At 39.9% G+C, this 21,506-nt stretch overlaps 1 protein-coding gene across 2 annotated transcripts in view; it reads right to left on the bottom strand.

Annotated features, from left to right (window-relative positions):
- The window catches only part of EML5 (EMAP like 5), a 167,192-nt gene that overhangs the window by 121,016 nt on the left and 24,670 nt on the right, over window positions 1–21,506 (bottom strand). For both annotated transcript variants that reach the window (XM_084841133.1, XM_084841144.1), the window contains exons 3-5: window positions 12,985–13,083; window positions 10,790–10,858; window positions 4,074–4,259 (exon numbers count right to left, since the gene is read on the bottom strand). In XM_084841133.1, coding sequence (XP_084697259.1) covers window positions 4,074–4,259; window positions 10,790–10,858; window positions 12,985–13,083 — 354 coding nt within the window. The remainder of the gene's footprint in view (window positions 1–4,073; window positions 4,260–10,789; window positions 10,859–12,984; window positions 13,084–21,506) is intronic.

Here is a 21,506-nt window from a genome sequence, read left to right as displayed (position 1 = left end):
AAATAGGTTGGGTACCTTGGATAGCTCCTTTAGAGCTTTGGCTGGTTCTGACTAAACCCCAAAATGGATTCACAGCCCCACTGAAATGAGAGCCACCAGCCTCCATGGACTATACCACACAACTGCAAAACATCTGACAGCTCTACTTGATTCCTGTGTAACCACACAGCTGAAAAGAGAAATACACAAAACATAATGTTCAGATATTGTGACTGTTCAGATATTGTGGCACATGACCTGCATGATCAGGATATTTGCTGTGTTTAATTCAATTAATCTTGAGCCAATGCACGTTTTTACTCCCTGTAATCACCGTGACCAGATAAAGAGGCCAATCACAAATCCACTAACACAACTGCATGAGTATATTATGTGAAGCCAGAAGGTGCTTTTCTCTGTGTCCTACCAATGCAGGCACCCCTAGCTCAGTTAAAAAGGTTACAATAAAATTTAAATGTTATACATACAAATTCATACTGATTCATATGGAAAGAAACAGTCAGTCCTCACTTCTTTTCTAGGAGCTCTATTAAAATAACTGCTACCTTGAAGGCATCTGCTGAAATGATGCCAACAAAAATGCCAACGACCATCTGAGGGGGCATTTCAGAATGATCAGATTCTGAGATCAAGGCCCATCATCATCATCATCATCTTAAAAATCATAAAAATGGAAAAGGCCAGGTGTCTTGGCCGCCCTTCCTGAATGCTGAGTGAGTGGGTACCAGTTGCAGCTCCAGAGGGAGTGTATTCCAGAGTTTGTGAACAACATGGGAGAAAGCCCTTTCCCACATGCCTGACAAGCAGGCCTCTGCAAGTGAGGGTGTCTTCAAAAAGGTATCTCCTGCTGATCTTAACAACTGAGCAGGTTCATGCTGAGATAGGGTCTGGCTATCTGAGGGACAGCCTAAGCCATTTAGGGTGCAATACTATGCATGTTTAGACAGAAAAAGTCTTACAACTTGCAGCATTCCCCAGCCAGCACGGGCTGTAGGACTCCCCCCCCCCCCATCTAAACATGCATAGCATTGTATCCATAGAGCTTTAAAGGTTAAAACCAACACCTTGAACTGAACCCAAAAAACAACTGGCAACCGGTGTAAATATTTTAGTGTTGGGGTGATGTGATCACTGGTTAGCAGCCTGGCTGCTGCACTTTACACCTATTGAAGCTTCCGGATGCTCTTTAAAGCATCTGGAAGAGCGTAATGCACATTGAGAGCCAGTGTGGTGTAGTGGCTAGAGTTTTGGACGAGGAGTCAGGAGATCCGGGTTCTAGTCCCCACTCAGACATGGAAGCTCACTGGGTGACTTTGGGCCAGTCACAGACTCTCAGCCCAACCCACCTCACAGGGTTGTTGTTGTGAGGATAAAATGGAGGAGGAGGATTGTGTAAGCTGCCTTGGGTTCCTTAAGGAGGAAAAAAGGCGGGATATAAATGTAATTAATTGATTGATTGATTGATTGATGCAATAGTCTAACCGTGATGTATCCATGTCAAATCAGACTGGCGCAGGAACATTCGTAGCGGGTTCCCTAGATGTAATTGTGCAAATGCATGCCTCACCACCGCTGCCACTTGAAGATCCAAGGACAGCAAAGGATCAAGGAGCACTCCCAAGCTACGACCTTGACCTTTCGGAGGGGGTTGCTTGTAAAGCAAATAGCTTGAGATGACTTAAGCAACCAAGCTGGACCACACTGTGCAAAGAAAGACCAAATGGACACTCTTAGTCAGCCCAACCCTAAAAAATGTGGTCAGACTCCAAGCATCAAGCTATGTATCAAAAAAGGGGGGGGGGGCTTCACGTCCAAGCAATCCAATATCTTATCGCTATGACTGTCCGCAATGCCTCAGAAGAAAATAGATAGATAAGGTACAACATAATATGGGAGATTATCCCAGAATTTGAATTCCTGTTAGTTAAAATGCTTCACTCAGTTGGCAGAAAGTTAATGTCCCATTGGCAAACATTTCTTCCTGAACCAGCAGGGTTTTCTGTAACCTAAATATCTCCCTGCCTCTACTGAGTTACCCCCTGCAATATATTTGGATAGTGTTATCAAATACCCTCTCAGCCTTCTTTGTCAAAGCTAAACAGGTACACTCTTTGTGTACTATCTTTGTCCATAGCACATATTCTTCATTCCTATAATCATTCTAGTTTCTCTTTGTACCTGTTCCACCTTAAATTTGCCCTTCAAATCTTAAATACTCTTCCAGCTTAATAAATGTGGACATGCGCACATGAGATTGTGGATAAAGTGCCAAAAGAAATAAAAAATGTTGTTACATCAATTCTAAGTTATAATAATTTAAATGTAAATAATTCTGGTTTTCACTTGGAAATAACGCAAAACAATGAGCGTAATGTGTTGGCTCTCACAAGAGGTTAAAACCCTTGTTTAGGTTTGCCATATTGTTTCCACTTATATTTAATTAAAACCTGGCCAAGTAACATGGTGATGTTTTATACAAGTTGCCTGTTATCTGACCTTGGCTTTGGCCTCAATCCACACAACTTAAGTATTCACTTCTGTTAAAGAATACTGAAATAAATTATTCAGCTACTAAGGAAGTGTACTATATACATTTCCCATGTAAAGTCCTACCAGTGTGACTATGCCAGACATGTATCCTTTATTGTTTAATTATATATTCTCACAAATACAGTTCAACTTTCTGAATGCCAAATAAGATTTTGTATATTGGTTATACTTTGCACCAATTTATGTCTTGAGAAGTGCTATGGGAAGGTCATTCATGCTTTTACATTCATTCCAAGCTAGGCTACAGCAATTTCTTCTAAAATAGGCCTCGGCTTGAAGACTGTCTAAAGACTATTATATAGCAGAATAGAGAAATTCAACAGCATGTTAGAGCAGTAGTTTGAAATCTGCACTGGTTTTATCTTTCCAACACAATTCTAGTGGATGTTATATCCTAGAAAACCCTAAAGAGGTTAGGCAGTACATGCTTAGGATATTACCTTCTCCTCTACAATCTGGGTTTTCATGATCTGAACTTTATTAATCACCAATTTTTATAGTTATATTATATTGTTTTTATAATGTTATGAGATTGCCTTTGTTGATGAAGGAGCAGTATAGAAGTTTTAAAAATAAAATAAAAAAATTTGCAGCACAGAAAGATAGCACATAGGCTCTCCTCCTGGGAGTGTGGTCACTTTCAAACTAGAAAATAGTGGTCAGGTTATTTGTTCCATGTATAAAAGCATTAACTTTTAAATATGTTTTCTATATGTAGGATTTGATATAACAATGAAAATGTGAAATCAGGACAATTCACAGCATGCTTGGCAGTTTCAATTTTTTTGTTTGTTCTTGATTTCCCAACTGGAAGAGATAAACACGTACGGAAAATATTTCTTCAGTTAAAACAGTGAATATATATGGTCTCCAATTAATCCAATTAATTCATCCAGCCAATGGAACAGCTTCCATCAGTAGAACAGGGATGGGATGATTACTTCATGTGTCCTGCAGCCCCTGTGCACCCCCCAAAATTTGCTCTGAAGGGTTGGGGGACCCTCCAGAGCACATTTTAGCGGGGTGCAGGGGGGAAGAAAGGAGGGGAAAGTCCAGTTGTGAAAGCAGAAATTTACTTGCATGATATTGTTTATTTGCTAATCTTCAATGGTCAAAATCCATCTCCTTTTCCAGGCAATTACAAGGAAATGCCATGAGAAAGCTAAATGCAAGTATGGGGTCACATGAATCTACATCAGTCTCAGAAAAGGCATACAGGCATAGCGGAAGATACCTCTCTGACCACCAGTGCACTCAGCCCTCAGCCACCCCAGATAAATAGCCCCAAACATAAATCTGGAAGATAAAGGCAGACTGAAAACATATCATAATTTCTCCAGTTTCTATTAGCTTGAACTTGGAAAGGGTTTTCCAGAAGTAAAACTGCAACTTTTGACTCAACATCTGCTAATACTTAATAATAAGTAACTGCAATGCAATCCATTTAGAAATCTATGCATGTCCTGTAAAACCTTAATTTCTTTAAAACCTCAAATCAGTTTTCATATCAAAAGGATACTTACAGCATGTGCTCCCTGTATGGTCCGTATAAGGTTGATTCCTTTCCATACATATATATCTCCATTAAGTGCACCAGAATATGTTACTTCATCTCTTGCACAGGCGAGGCACAATATAGTTTGGAGATCACCAGTCTTACCAAAAACACCACGCTTTGGTGTCAATGAATTGCCACATAAACTCCAGAACTGCAAGATAAAGTTGTTTTATTAATGAAATGAATGCAGAACTTTTAAAATAACTCAAATGCAATGTTTCATGATGAAACTAGATAGTAGAAGAGAGGTATGGCTGTTATCATACCCAAACTTCTTTTTCTTCCACATTCTCCTACTTTCAAGTAAGTAAGAACATGTGATGGTATGTCATTGCTCTTCAAGTTTTTCTTCACACTCACCACTTTATTAGCAGCTGCCTGTGGAGGCAGGGGAAATGGAAGCTACATGTAGTAGACATTTCAGGGAAGAACGTGAAAAAAGAGACACAGAGCTGCTATTACTGATAGTAGCCATATGTTTCTAGTAACATCTCTGTATGCCAACACAGTCAACTTTTTGTCCTCCATTTCCTCAGGACCACAAAAAGGAGACTTACAACTTAATCCTATCCATGTTTCCTTGGGGAGAAGTGCTTCTGGGTTTGTTATGTATCCGGGAGTGGGGTGGGGGGGTATACTGTGGTTTAGATATTGTCTTGAACCTTGGCAGCTCCTGTAGAGTTGGGAGCAGCAGCAGTGGGTGGAGCTTCTGCTAACTTCTTCACTTCTTTGAGTGATAAATAAAGAACAGTTGTCTTTGAGGCCTGCTGATTCTTACAGTCATTCTCTCTACCTATACAACAGAGTTCAATGCGATTTGCTCTCAAATCAGTGACAATAGGGCTCCAGGCTTAGGTTGCCATTCTAACATATTTACCCGAAAATAAATCAGTGGGCCCATACCACAGCATGTTCGGTAACAGCCCATTAGAGTACCATCTTAAGCATACCTATTTGAAAAAAATTAAACCATAGGAAACAATGGGTTTTACTTCTGAGTAAACATGGTAAAGACTTGACTGCAAATCATGCAGGTGGAATAATATATAAAAGCTGCAACAGTCCAGGGCAAGTCATATCAGTAGGCAATGTCCAAACTATTTAGGCTTTTAAATAATGGAATTATTTCAGTTAAAATCAGTAAGCAAAATCAGTAATCCAAGGAGACCTTTGGATCCAAGCAAGTGACACACTGCACTTTGAGAAAGAAATATGCCATTAGCTATAAAAGCAATAACTCCAACATCCTTTACATTCAATGCACAATCCTATGCATGTTTAGACAGAAAAAGTCCTTCAACTTCCAGCATTTCCCAGCCAGCTATTTCTGTCTAAACATTGCAGCCTCAGTGACCTAGGACTATATGAAGTCCACATATCAGTATGAAGGACCAACTGCACAACACCCTCATCTGTCACTTGACACAGGTAATATAAAACACTACTTGTTTCTTTTCAACAAAACATATTTTACATGCGCGTCTTTAGAGAGAAAGTCCGGCTGCGTTCAGACATCACATTAAGCCAGGAATCCTGACTTAATAAACCACAATGTGAATGAGGAACATGCCGTGCACACAACCTGTCTGCTCCCACTCTGCTCCTCCCTTCACACAAGCAGGAAAACAAACCAGCATGGGACAGTTTCATGTTACATTCAATCACATTATTATGGTTGTGTGCCCAAACAAGCCAGGATTCATAAACCAACTTTAAAGCCTGGGTTTTGCTCCTGGGTTGTTTGGGTGCACATAACCATAATCCCAGGTTCAGAAGTAATGCAAAGCTATCCCTTCCTTGTTTGATTACATGCTTATGCAAAGGGAGCAGTGAATTGGGAGCAAATGGCCTGAATGTTCCACCACACTGCTCATTCACATCAGGATCTTTAAAGCCAGTGTTCCAGGCTTAATGTGATGCCAAAATACGGCCAATGACAAAAGGTATGACTTTTTAAAATGTTATATATTTTTAGTATAGATAGCACTGTTTAAAAATGATTACTTATTTAAATATTTAGATTATTTAATTATGGTTGTATACTAAAATTAATAGTTTTTAATGAATAGGTTTTTGGCAGAATTCTGAACACGTTCAATGTATACAATTGTTTTTAGTTGAATATGCTGAAACATTAAAAAATATCCTTTCTGATATTCTGTGTGGACTAGATGGACCCTTGGTCTGATCCAACATGGCTTTTTTTATGTTCTTAAAAAATTATACAATTTTCTTACATAGTGTAAATGCTCTATTTAGTTGTTTATTAACATGATTAAGGGAACTATCCTATGGCTCCTTGACAGCATCTGATGGGCCATAGGATAGTCTGGATTCCCAGATCCGAGGTCAGAGACAGAGTTCCAACCTTGGAGCTGGGAATCAGAGCTCTGAGCCCCCTCCCCTTTTTCCTTGCAGCCAGCATGGAAGAACCGCGCTGGCTACCTGTCTGAGGTTGGGAATGCGACCTTGGAGAGGAGGAAAGGGGGGCATTTTGGTGGCCAGGGACAGGAGGAGGCTGGCAAGGCCAGGATATAAGCTATCCTGAGGCTTCTCCAGCCTCCTTCCCCACCCTCCAAGACACCCCAGCTAGATGGGCAAAAAAGCCCATCTAGCAAAAATGCAATATTGTGGTTGTATTGTTATATTGTGGTTTTAATGTTCTATATATTTTAAATTGTTTTATTGTGTGTTTGGTTTTAATTTTTGTGAACCACCCAGAGAGCTTCGGCTATTGGGCGGTATAGAAATGAAATAAATAAATAAATGAATGAATGCAGGGTGGGAGGATGGGGAGGTGAAAATTGCCTCAACTGCTCCTCCTGCCCTGCATAGCATGATAGTAGGCCTCCAGTAGGGGGTGAAGAGAGGCATGCCAGAGGCCAGACAGGGAAGGCCTTGGATTTGCTGTTTTCAAAGCCCTGTTATTTCCCCAACATTCCCCTAACGACGGCAAAAAACTATGCCAGTCCTGAAGTTTATGTAGTCATTTTCCCTCCTGTTGGGAAGATTTTTTTAAAAAAAAAGATGACTGAGGACAAAAGAGACATGGAAAGTCACCCCAACACCTTGTCCAGTGCAAGCCTGGCAGGGCTAAAGAAGTGGTAGTTCCTTCATCACAGACTCTCTCTCTCTGTGACCTCCATAAGATTGCTCAGCCTGTGGCCAGATTTGCACAATTGTTTAGAAAAGATATGAAGATGTATCAGTGGAAAACTTAATTTAAAGCACTGATTTAAATCTGTCCACTCTGAAGGATATTCAATACCAAGGAAGTTAGATTTTAGAAAGTTTTCATTAGATTTTATTTCACAGGAAGATGATCATCAAAGCCAAATCTTCCACCAAAAATCCCCACATTAAAACCTGTTCAAAAAATCAGCAGGGAATTTGTGGCAATTGTCTCTCCAGACAGCTTCTGCAGGAGGCAACTTAGGTACAATGGGCAAAACAAGGGTCTCTATACTACAATGCCTCAGATGCCCGGTCCTTTTCTGACAATCGCTGTGGGATGTGACTAATAGCAGATCACCACAACTAGAAGGCGAATGAAGTCCCTCACTGTCGCATGCCGTAACTGCTAGAATCCAACAAGACAAACACTTGGTTTTCTTCATACATATAAGATTAGAGGATTAGATCCCTAGCAGTTTCATGTTTTGGAAACTGGTCTGCCTTCTTTCACCAACCAGCAATAGCCTAATCTAGTGGGAGAAGGGATACGAGGCACTTGCCATGACATATCTCTATGAGCTTGCCTTTGCTATACGATAGGCTAGCTTGAGCTGCATGAGAGTATAGCAGGAATGAACTCTTATTAACTCTAGGCCTACAGCATTAACCATTAATTACCATCTTGTATCTTGACTGCAATTAGGAAGAGCCACAGGAGAGTTGATGACCAAATGTAACTAGGCTAAGTGGGGATGCATTTGTTTCTGACCACACTCCAGAACTGGTCAGTGATCCTTGTGACCTCAGTTACAGTCTTTAGTGCTCAATTTTCAGGAATGTTATCTGCAGGCAAGATATATCTTATCTAATTGCTGTTTCTAGCTGTGCGTATGTTTCCAGTTTCTTCCAGTAACTAACATATACTGTTTTGATTAATTTGAAAATCTCAGGAGGACACAGATCAGAAAAGTGTTTCTTGTGTGTGTCGAAATATTATACTTCTTAAAATTTTCCAGTGGCTGTCAGGAATTGTCCTCCACATTTCTGGATAAGCATTAGTATTTGAAAACAGTTTTCTGACAAATAGGTAAAATATTCCACTGCTTCTGCCCCTTGACTTCAACTTCCAGAAGCTAGTAACAGGGAATTTTTGCTCTGTGCCTTGGCAGTTATGCTATGGAATTGCACCGGGTTCTATTTTATCCCCCATGCTGTTTAACATCTACATGAAACTGCTGTGGGAACTTATCCAGAGATGTGGGATGAGGTGTCACCAATATGTGCATGATACCAACCTCTGTCTCTCATTTCCATCATATCTGGGTGAGGCAGTAGGTGTTTTGAATCAGTGCCTGTGTGCAGTAATGGAGTGGATGAGGACCTATAAATTGAGACTCAATCCAGACAAGATGGGAGGTACTGTTAGCGGCTGGTTTGTCTACTCGGCTAGTGATGTTCAACCTGTTCTGGAGGGGGCTCCACTCCTCCTAAAGGATCAGATTCATAGTTTGGGGGTGCTCTTGGCTCCAGCATTGTCACTGAGGCACAGGTTACCTCAGTGGTGCAGAGCACCTTTTATCAAGCTAGGCTGCTATACCAGCTATGACCCTATTTGGTCAGAGATAGCCTAGCTAAGTTATTCACATTCTGGTAAACTCTCATTTGGATTACTGCAATGGAGCTGCCTTTGAAAATGGTCCAGAAACTTCAACTGGTCCAAAATAGGGAAGCAAGATTGTTAGGGGGACTGGTTGACAAGATCATATTATGCCAGTGCTCTGCACAGGCTTCCAGTCCGTTTCCAGCCCCAATGCAAAGTGCTGGTATTAACTTTTAAAACCCACAAAGTCTTGGGGCCAGGTTACCTGAAGGATCGTCTCCTCTCATATATACCAGTCTGGACCCTAAGATCATTGATGGATGCCTCCCCAAATGAGGTGAGGTGGGTGGCTACTAAGGAGTGGACTTTTTCAGTGGTGGCACCCCAAATTTTGCATGCCCTCCCCAGAAAGGCTCACCTGCTGCCTAGATGTTTTATCATGTTGCAATTTGGGATTTTCATTTTTGTGAGCTGCCCAGAGAGTTTTGACTATTGGGCAGTATAGAAATGTAGTAAATAAAATAAACAGATGAACAGTATCCCACTATATGAGTCTGCCCAAGGTCTTTGTTCTACTTTGGAGGCTCACCACCTGAGATGCAGCAGGTAAGTATCCAGGACAGGGCCTTTTCAGTTATGATGCCCTGGATTTGGAATGTTTCCTGCCTAGTTTTAGTCAAACAGTAAAGATGAATTTATTTAGGCAGGTTTTTCCAGAACGTTTTATTTTTATTGTGATTTCTGCTGTTCTGTGTTTAGTCTGTGGTTCTAGCTCTAATTTAGGTTGCATTTTATATATTTTTCTTTTTTAATTATGTTATAAGCAGTCTTATGTACCTCAGTAAAAAGGTAGGATATACTTTAATAAATAATAATACAGATTTTTAAGAAGGGTGACATTGTCCTATAGTTAGCCGAGTTAAGAAACAAAGTTATGACTTGTACCAAAATATAATTAAGGAAGCAGCCTGTTGCATGGAAAAACAGGGCTGGAGACACATCATCACTTTGTCACTTTAGAAATCAATCATAACCACTCCAATGTACAGTTACCCAGTCAAATCTGTATGCTCATACCATTACAGAATGATTCAGAAATGATATGCAATTTTTAGACATAATAATGTATACATTTTTTATATGGTAGTTACCTCTGTGTAGGAAAAATGTCATAGTGAAGCATCCATATGTGAGTCTTAAATTAGCAGACAGCAAGGGCGGCGGGGGGGAGGATTCCAAGTGTTGCCCACCCTCCCCGACCCTAATTATTAAATTGCCTCCTACTGCATGCCTAATATGAGCACCTTTTAGACGTATTAAAATACTTAGCTGTTGGCACTTAACTTTGGGGTTCAAGTTTGTTGGGGAAGATATGGACATTTCAATGAATTTGATGAAATTTTATTCTATTCTGTGGTGGGGTAGGGTAGGGTACCTTATAATACTCACTCTATGACTTCAGTATATAGCAGATTATAAATAAGAATATTTATGCCAACAAGCTCAAAGGCTAATATAAGGATGACTTGCTACAGTTAGAGGACCATCACATTTAAAAGTAGGTTAGACAACAAATATGGAATCCATGTACATCTCCCAGCATTGGCTTATGTCTGTAGCTTTTGGGATGACTGGCCAAATGCTGGTCAGGTAGAATGTATGAGAAACATTTTCCAAATATGGTGAGGAATGGCATATTCAGTGCATAGCTTTTCTTATTGTAGTTCAGGAGAAGAAGGAATGAATAATTAAGAATTGTAGGTGTTTACTGGGAAGCTGTAATGCACATGATGGCATCTGGAAATTATAGGCTGACACTTTAATGGGCTAACGAAACTGTGGTTCAACTTATATAGATTAAAAATCGTTTGAAAAAGGCAGAAAGACATGTAAACATATTTTCTTACCTTAATATGTTTAACACCACAGCTCACCAGTTTGTTTGGTTGGTACAAATCCCAAGAAATATCAAATATCTAGAGGGGAGAGGAAGGGAGAGAAATCAAATTTTGTTTTGAAAATGACTTTTCAATTAATCTGAAACTATCTATGAACAGGGCAAGGTGATACATTTGCATGAACATGAAAAAACACCAAATTAAACCTATCAATTTTTAAAAGAACTCCTCTTTTGCATAATTTTTGACTGTAACTTAATAATATTTTACAGTAGCTTATCATATATCAAGAATGTCTCATTTATATTACATATACTGATGTGACTATTTCAAAATCGTCTCTCAAATTACCACCATGGCCTCCTCATCCACTAAGACATGACAAAACGCCAGTTCAAATCCCAACTGTGCCATGAAGCTCACTGAAAGTGCATGGTCCTCCCTCTCTCTCTCTCTCTCTCTCTCTTGCTCCCAGCCTCACCTACTTCACAGAGTTGATAGAAGGATGAAATGGTCTGGTTATGTATACCATTCTGATCTTTTTGGAGGAAAGGTGGATCAAAAACGTTATATAAATAAACAAAACAAACTAACTTATTTCATTGTACCTTTACACTAAACATATTAGTGTAGAAGTTAGTCCTACTGTCTTCTCTGAAAATTAGTTCAGGATCATAGGGCACACATAGAAGGCTACAAAAATAGGCAGTAGGGTCTCACAGCAGGGATGGTGACTATCCTCAGCCTACACACGCTCCAAAGTATAACTATGCAGTGGCATTTACATGGTGCTGACAAACCTGTATTAGCATATGGGACATAGCCAGATGGTTCTACTCTGGTTGCCAGGCATAGAAGCCAGCTTTAACTGTAGCAGCAAAAGACACAGTTGCATTGCCATAGCTAAAGCAAAACAGTCCAAACAAGATTCTACACTCTCAAAATAAGGACTAAAAGCTAAAATTCACAAAAATTCTCTCCACTTAAGTCTATGGCAGTGGTTAACGAGAGCTAAACAGTAAGTGGTTTGTGGATCTCAATGTGACACTTCAGCCTGAAGTTATGATTTCAATGGAACTTACTTTCAAGTAAATGTGCTTAAAACATCAGTCTAAGGCTGCAATCCTATGCACATTTAGATTAGATAAATTCTAGGAGGATTTACCCAGCTATTAGACCAAATGATTACTTGGAATCTCATGCAGAAGCAGTGTAGCTCTCAATATCAGACACTACTGACAAACAACAGGGAAAGGCTGTCATGTTTTCAACTTGATAGTGAGTGCTCTAAGGCATCTGGCTGACCACTATTAAGAACAGAATGGTCAATTAAGGGAGCAATCCTATGGCCACTAGACAGTGGCTAGATGGCCATAAGATATCTGGTTTTCCAGGAACCGACCTCCCCCCACTTCTGTGCTGTTCGGAGGCAGCGCAGAAGAGCCCCATGCTCCGTACTCACAAGAGGAGTGCGGAACAGCTGAAAAGGGGCGTTCTGGGGGGCAGGGTGGAAATTCCTGTATGACACATCCAGTGTTTCAGACAACAGCCTCCTCCCCCACTCTGCCCTCCCACAGATAGACAGCTGCAATCGGCTGTCTAGCCGAAAATGCAGGGCAGGAGGAGCACGGAGGGAACGATCCCCTCCATGCTTCTCCTGTTCAGAGTTCGGAGGCAGCTGCCTATCTGAATAGGATTGTGCCCTAAGTGAACAAGGAAATTCTTACACTCTGCAAGAATAACAGTAAATAACATGATTTAAGATTCTGGTTAGTAAACTGGCTTGAAACCAGTTTCCCATTTCAGATGTCAGTAACAAGGAATGGTAGCCAGGATCAGTGTGCTAATGAAGGGAGAAGAGGAAAGTACAGGCCTGAGGCTCATTTGTGGATTGATAAACTACGGTTTAGCAAACCAATAATTTATATCTGAATTGGGTGAATGTATGTTGTTTAAAAAGAAAAAAACAATGGATGCAGAAAGGCAGTGCAAAAATCTTATGTTTAAATAAGGTGCTGCATGTTTATTTTATTCTAAGAATAGCCAGCATGTTTTGAGCTACAAACTCATTTTGCTATTTTACTTTTTAAAAATGTTTTAATGTAGCCAGCAAAATATATTCTAAGATATAAATAAGAACCTAGAAAACAGTTTTAACACATCAAAACTCCACTTGTATACCTATTTTTAAAAATTATACCTACCCTATCTGTATGACCAGGAGCCAGAGATAACATTCTTCCTTTTCTCCAGTCCCATACACAGATTGTATTTTTGGAATCCAAACCAACCGAAAGCAATCGCTGAAAGTTTCCAAAATGTTAAGAGAGAATAAAAGAAGACATTAATCTTCAAAATTACAATGTACTCAAAAACAAACACCCAACCGGATAACAGTTCAAGGGCATGGGCATTTCAAAGTCAGCCAGATACTACAACCTTTATGAAGGCATAGGCCAGAATCCAAAGGACCACAAGGGCAGTCTGTATTTGTGTCACAGAGCTTCCATCCTCTTCTGAAATCATCTGCCATACTGTTACGAAGTACCCCAAAATTCTGCTGATCTGGGAAAATGTGGCCTGTATCTGAACGGGGAACTGGATTTTTGGTCTTGGAGAAGGGCAGAAAAACAGGTCCCATAGGATGTTAAGGCCTTGCACCTGAACCCAAGAGGAGATTCAGACTTCTTGCATAAACTTTCTGGCCAGCCACTGTGCTCTGATTGCCTTAATTTCTCAATTAACACTTGCACAATTCAGATCTTGCCTCAGGACAACTACAGAAGCCCCCACCATGAAAATATTTTAGGCTGATTTCTAACCTTCCTGTTTAAGCCAAAATAGAAAGAAAAATAAAGAATTCAATGCCTTTTAAAGCTATAAGAAACCCAATAGTGTGTAAGCAAGCATGCCTACATGACTCTTTTGTCACCTTTGCTTAAGACCATCACCAAAATCCCCCCCCGGCTATCTTGCTCACCTGGACCTGCGGAAAACCAGAAATATGCACCAATCAACAAGAAAATCGGAGATCTCAAGGGAACATTTTGTGCAAAGATGGGCATGATAAAGGACAAAGAAGGTAGAAAGAATACACAGAAGAACTATACAGGAAAGATCTGAATGTCCCTGATAGCCATCATAGTGCGGTCACTGAACTTGAGCCAGACATCCTCGAGAGTGAAGTCAAGTGGGCCTTAGGAAGCATTACTAACAACAAAGCTAGCGGAGATGACAGTATTCCAGCTGAGCTATTTAAAATCCTAAAAGATGATGCTGTTAAAGTGCTGCATTCAATATGCCAACAAATTTGGAACACTCAACAATGGCCGCAAGACTGGAAAAGGTCAGTTTACATTCCAATTCCAAAGAAGGGCAACGCCAAAGAGTGTTCAAACTACCGCACAATTGTGCTCATTTCACATGCCAGCAAGGTGATGCTCAAAATCCTACAAGCTAGGCTTCAGCAGCATGCAAACCGAGAACTACCGGAAGTACAAGCTGGGTTTCGAAGAGGCAGAGGAACTAGAGATCAAATCGCCAATGTTCGCTGGATCATGGAGAAAGCAAGAGAATTCCAGAAAAACGTCTATTTCTGCTTCATTGACTACACTGAAGCCTTTGATTGTGTGGATCACAACAAACTGTGGCAAATTCTGAAAGAGATGGGAGTACCAGACCACCTTACCTGTCTCCTGAGAAACCTGTACAAGGGTCAAGAAGCAACAGTAAGAACCAGACATGGAACAACCGAGTGGTTCAAAATTGGGAAAGGAGTACAACAAGGCTGCATATTGTCACCCTGCTTATTTAACTTATATGCAGAGTACATCATGAGAAATGCCGGGTTGGATGAATCACAGGTCGGAATTAAGATTGCTGGGAGAATTATCAACAACCTCCGATATGCAGACGATACCACCCTAATGGCAGAAAGTGAAGAGGATCTCAAGAGCCTCTTGTTGAGGGTGAAAGAGGAGAGTACAAAAGCTGGTTTGAAACTCAACATTAAAAAAACTAAGATCATGGCATCTGGCCCCATCACTTCCTGGCATATAGAAGGGGAAGAAATGGAAGCAGTGACAGATTTTACTTTCTTGTAGCCATGAAATTAAAAGACGCTTGCTCCTTGGGAGGAAAGCTATGGTAAACCTAGACAGCATAGTAAGAAGCAGAGACATCACCTTGCCGACAAAGGTCCGTCTAATCAAAGCTATGGTTTTCCCAGTAGTAATGTATGGCTGTGAGAGCTGGACTATAAGGAAGGCTGAGTGCCGAAGAATTGATGGTTTCGAACTGTGGTGCTGGAGAAGACTCTTACGAGTCCCCTGGACTGCAAGGAGGTCAAATCAGTCAATCCTAAAGGAAACCACCCTGAGTGCTCATTGGAAGGACAGATCCTGAAGCTGAAGCTCAAATATTTTGGCCACCTAATGCGAAGAGAAAACTCTCTGGAAAAGACCCTGATGCAGGGAAAGACTGAAGGCAAAAGGAGAAGGGGACGGCAGAGGATGAAATGGCTAGATAGCATCACCGATGCAATGAATATGAACTTGAGCACGCTCTGGGAGAGAGCGCAGGACAGGAAGGCCTGGCGTGCTATGGTCCATGGGGTCACGAAGAGTCGGACACGACTGAACGACTGAACAACAACAACAACTCCCATCCTTTCCTCACATCAAGAAAGAAAATCACATTGTCTTCTTTCTTCCCTTAATGTATGACACCTAAAAATCCATTTTCCAACATCCTTGAGTGATCTTGAAAGAAAGACTTGTTTTGTTTTATTCTGATTATTACAAACTGAGAGAAAAAGGATAAAAACAGCAACCCAAATTCATAGAACAAGCAGCGAGGGAAAGAAGGAAAGAGCACTCCTTCCATCCTTTCTGCTCAGAAGAGCAACCCCCCCTTTTCCTCCCTTCTTTCTCCCCTTCTTTCCCAGAGAAGGAACTCAACAGAGCTTCCCATCACTTCACAAGCCAGCAGATAAGAAGAGGTAAATCCTTGCATCATCTTTTCTTCCCCTTCTCTCTTTTCTTCCCTTTTCCTAATATTCCACCCAATACCAAAACTCCTAGACTTTAGCTCTTTCTCCATTCACTTTCTCCCCAAACCCTGCATTTGCTCGAAAACTCTCTCAATCCCCTCAATCTGTTATTCCCCCATTCAAATCATCCCAAACTGAAAGTTTCTTCCCCACGCCCCCTTTCTCTCTCCTGCACACACACACACACACACACACTTTTCCATGCATTCCAGTGTACTTCACTATTGACTTTAAATGCTTATCTTTAACCTTCTGAGTGTTAATGTATGATTCTAATTCCCTAGATTATATGTATAGTTCTAATTCCCCTGATGTGTGACTTTAATTCATTTTAAATTCCCCTTTAATAAATCAAAGAATTGCTTTCAAAGACCTTGTTGTGGTCTCCGACTCTGGGGGGGTAGCAGGTTTTCCTAAGCGCCCAGAGTTCAACGCCAAAAGTTCAACAAACTTCAGGTATGTGTTTGGTTTACATATATGTGATATGCATGTCTATGTAAATTAAAGCATACTTCATAACAACACTTTCCAGTTGGAAGGTTCATGAATAGCCTCTGATGCAGAACAAGGAGCTGGAATCCAGGGGGCGGGGGAGAGAGAGGAAGTTCCACTATATGCTCTGTGCAGATATAATGTACTATTGCTAACCATGACTAACTGTAACCCTGCAAACAGGATTGGAAACCCTAATTAAGGAGGAATCTGGTTGGCATTAACCTGGGTTAGCATTAGGGATGTATGGATTGTGTAAACTCCGTCCCATCTGCGTTTCATGGATTTCAGGTACCTTTTGTTCTGTCGTCCGCCCATCGACGGAATTGGATTTTTTGTTTGTTTCTGAATTTGCGCAAATTCGCACCTGCAAAAATGCACACATTCCCCCAAATCCACACATTCCCCCAAATCCACACATTCCCCCAAAATGCACATTTTCATGCTTTAGCCTGTGAGGGAAGGGTTTGGGGCTGGGTTTTTTTATTTTTGCATATTTGTCTATGACAAAATTTGCACAAAATTCCCAAAGGTTAGAAAAACAGTCCACAAGTCTGCAGAATCCACCCAACAGGAAGAAAGTCGGTCTGCTGCAGAATCTGTGGGTCAGATTCATAAAAATCCAAACACATTTGGTTCCATTGTGGATTTCTCCAATATCCCTAGTTAGCATTGGTACAGAAGTAATACTAAACCACAGTTAAAGAAGATGAGGGGAAAGAGGAGTAATTTCCTCCAGAGGGAAAGGAAGGTCAGGTAGAATTACATGTTCCTGAGGCTAGTTTCTGGTGTGCAGTCTATGGTTTTCAGGGAGCCTGTATGTAGATGGAATCACATGGACCCTCTGGATCCTGGCCAAATGCTTTATCTAGCAGAAAGGAACTGTATTTTTTTTAAGCATGGGAAGAATATTTTCAGGAACAAGAGAGAAAATGAATTCTCTAACACAGTCTTTAAAAGCCTGAATGACTTATGCAATTTGTTACAATCTGTTCATGGGCATGCTTCCCTGATTTGCTTTTATGAAATCTTCTTTCCATAAACATCAAATGTATCTCATAAATCTCTTTTGGGCCCCATCTTTTACATCTTCAGTATATAAATCAACAATTTTCAGTGGTTCGGTGGATGAATTTGGATATATATGGAGTTACATGCTCCTTGAGACATGTGTTGGGGCAATACAGAAGAAAAATCAATAGCAAGGACAGCTCAGAATCGGACATACATTTACTGTGCTACAGCCCATGACTTTTTGTATGAATAGGAACACATAATATGTATAGAAATGCATTTTTGAAGCACACGTTTCCCATGGAAAGCTGAGAGAAAGCTTATAATATAGAACACACTACTAAAAAAATGTACTAGATTTAACAAAATACCTTTGTTATATTAACATATTCATAGCTTCCTTACTTTTAGTAACAGAGTATTTACAGCATAATCCTATACATGAAGCTTACATCTGCATTAGATGTATAATATTTCACTGACATCATTTTAAATGACATCAATGATCACTTAGAAATGTTTTTGTACTGTCCATTCTGCTGTTTAGGTTAACCCATACGCAAATATCTAGAATGGCATAGAAGATCTCAGAGACGTATAATATTTCACTGTTTCTGTATTTCCTTCTTACTATGGTTTGGATCAATAAAAATATAGAACAAAAAAAATGAAGAGCTTAACTCGTTCAGTGTTTTATGAATTGCATACAGGAACAATTCCACAAGGAAAATGATGTCTAAAGAAATAAGAACATTCCTGGATGCAGGGGAAATAAAATGGAAATAACCATTTCTTCATTTCCAGTTATTTCAAGTCTAATCCAAATGTCTTACAACTAATGGGCTACAGAAGAGCGAACAATCTCTAGTGATAAAAATTCTGCAAGCAACAAGTTACATATGTGGATTACCTTTGTTCTCTAGACATCCATGATTACAGTAGATAGAATCTGTTTATATTAAAATATTTTAACTTCTAAAAAAATGAAAATTAGTTTGCCAGAAATATGTGAATGACAGCATGAAGGGAGTATATTAAAAACAGAGATTCCTAGTGGGAAATTGGAAGAAAGGAAGAGTAGCGAAGAAAATAATGGTGAGTGGGGCATCATGCAAGGTGATGGACAAAAGTAGAGGAACAAATCTCTGCAAACACGTTTCACTCTGGAATAATATTTCTAATTTATATAACTTGCACCATCTAGAAATCTTTGACTTGTGTTATCTGTGATACAACTGTCAGGAAAATTAAATATCATAGAAACCAGTTAGGTTCAGAATTGAGACATTTCAATTGTCTTGTGCCTAAATTCCACATTTAAACAAGTTTCACCCCATGGTAGTTTGCAGAACAAAGCATACATTTTCAGGATGTGAAAATACTTCTGTATCTCATAGTTTCCTTCCTTTATGAGCTTCTATGTGAGTTGAAATGTTTATATATAGATCCTCCCTGCTAAGCAGATGGAAACAGTACACAAATCCTTTTTGGTAATATAATTCCCTGATACAAAGGGCCTGCCAATTCTGTAAGTTCCCACAACTTTTCTGAAAATAGCCCATATGTCCTTATAAAATACTACATCTTGTTATTAAATTGGCTTCATTTATTTTAAATGTAATTCATTTACATATAGATTAATTCTATAAAGAGGCTGGCACAGAGAATTTTAAAGAAAAATGGAAAGAAAAAAATACACATTTCCTTACTGATCCTCTAGGCCAGTACAGAAACAAGCAACGTTCCAATGCACCATTCCATATCACAAAACTGGGATTAGCATCCTCCAGTACCTGCAATATGCTCCTTCTAAATTCTTTCAAAGCCTATGTTCATTATTTAATATTTAAGAAATGCATGAAGCAATGCCAACTGATTATTTATACCTGCAAATTAGTAGCAGCAATGTACATGCTCAAAACTGCCAATAATTCTGTATATTACTTTTGACTTCTTCTGCTTTTCTAGGTATCTCCTTTTCCTTTCTCTATATTCTTCTACAGGCACCAAGAACTGAGCTTAATGTACAAGTAAGCCCTTTATGTACAGTAAATGACATCAGTGATCACTTAGAAATGTTTTTGTACTGTCCATTCTGCTGTTTAGGTTAACCCATATGCAAATATCTAGAATGGCATAGAAGATCTCAGAGAATGAAATACAGACAAGCCCTGCTGGATCAGACCAAAGGTCCATCGAGTCCAGCATCCTGCTTCCCACAAAGACCAGCCAATTAAGTCTGGAAAGCCCCTGAACAAGGCATGAAAGCAATACTCCTTTCCCACTGCTGCTCCCAGCAACTGATACTCAGAGATAGGCTTCCTCTGAACCTGGAAGTTTGTCTGTTCTCAGTCTCTGGCCATTCAGTTTCATTGCATGATCCTGAGCTCTAAATAAGAAACATGTTTCTCTAGCCACTTTCTCCATTTCATGAATAATTTTATAAACCTTGATCATGCTTCCCCTTCCTTGCTTTTTTTCTAATCTAAGAAGCCCCAAACATTATAGCCTTTCCCCAGAGGGAAGGTGTCCAGCCCCCTGAACATTTTGGTACCCCTTTTCCAGCTCTATCGCTTTGGGGATGTGGCAACCAGAACTATACACAGTACTCCAAGTGTGGCCTCACCATAGATTTGTAGAATGACATTACGATTCTAGCACTTTTATTCTGATCCTTTTTCTAATAAATCCTAGCACGGAATTTGCTTTTTTCACCACTGCCACACACTGGATTGATGTTTTCATTAAACTATCCACCATCACTCCAAGATCTCTATCCTTTTCCTGGGAACAAGGAAACAACAAGTGACATATGTGGATTACCATTGTTCTCTAGACATCCATGATTATAGTAGATAGAATCTGTTTATATTAAAATATTTTAACTTCTAAAAAAATGAAAATTAGTTTGTCACGTTATGTTAAGATGGACTTGCAAATTAAGAAAGTAATTTGACTAAAAGTTTGTATAAGACTTAACATTCAGAGAAAGTAAAATACATTGTTATTCAGAGGTAGCAGCTACTGAGTATTATTTAAGGCACTAGATCAAGTATTTGTGCTGATTTCTGATCCTTATTTGCACCTAATAACCTTATTGTAGTGCATGTACCAGTTCTAAGCGAGAATTATTTATTATTCAACACTATAAAAATACTGTGTTGAAAAAGTGCCTCCTTTTTTCCTAAAAATGTCCTCCTTAAAAAGCCAGCAATCCACATATGTCACTTGTTTTATTCTGATCCTTTTTCTAATAAACCCCAGCACGGAATTTGCTTTTTTCACCATTGCCACACATTGGATTGATGTTTTCATTAAACTATCCACCATCACTCCAAGATTTCTATTCCCTTTCCTGGGGAGTGATCACCAGTTCACTTCCCATCACTGTACACGTAAAGATATGTTTGCCCCAATATGCATCACTTTATACTTAATTACATCGAACCACACTTGCCATTTTGCTGCCCATTCACCTCATTTGGAAAGATCCTTTTGGAGCTCTTTACACTGCACCATGGGCATCTCTACATTAACGGAAAATCCTGCAGCCCTACCAGAGCATTTTGCTTCTGTTTCTGTGGCACAATTAGGACTGGCTCCTTTAGACAACGAACAAGACATGGAATTGAAAACACCCTTTCTCAGTAGCCTTACCTGGGCTTTCTATATTTTTAAATGAAACAGTACCACCCAGTGGCAGAATTATCACAATATGCTGGCACTACACAATGCAGAAATGGTGGGGCTTTTTTATATTCCAGTTCATCTCCAATCTTTTTTAATGCGGGATAACCAGGAAAAACCTCAGGACACATCCTGGAGGTTGACAACATTGTGTAACGGACCTGCAAACTTCCATGAGTGGCCAATCACGAGCGCACAATAAATTACTCGTGTAGAAATGGCCTATGGCTTTCACCACTCTGAATAATTTGTTGTCATCTGCAAACCTGGCCAGCCCACTGCTTACTCCAGTTTCTAGAGGACAGCCATGTCAGTTTATTGCAGCAACAACAACAAAGATAATTGTGGTACTGTTAGAAAAAGTTCTTGCTTCTGGTCAAACGAAGGGCCAGGTAGGCGACAGTGGAACCAACAAAATTTTATTGATCGTTTTGCAAAACGGGTGCAGAGGAGTCTGGACCCAGAACATGGCGCGCCCAATCT

This window comes from Heloderma suspectum, chromosome 1 (assembly GCF_057233095.1).
Source record: "Heloderma suspectum isolate Gila_16-S chromosome 1, 16-S_ref, whole genome shotgun sequence".
Lineage (NCBI taxonomy): Eukaryota > Metazoa > Chordata > Lepidosauria > Squamata > Helodermatidae > Heloderma > Heloderma suspectum.
This window is presented reverse-complemented; position numbering and strand designations above follow the sequence as displayed.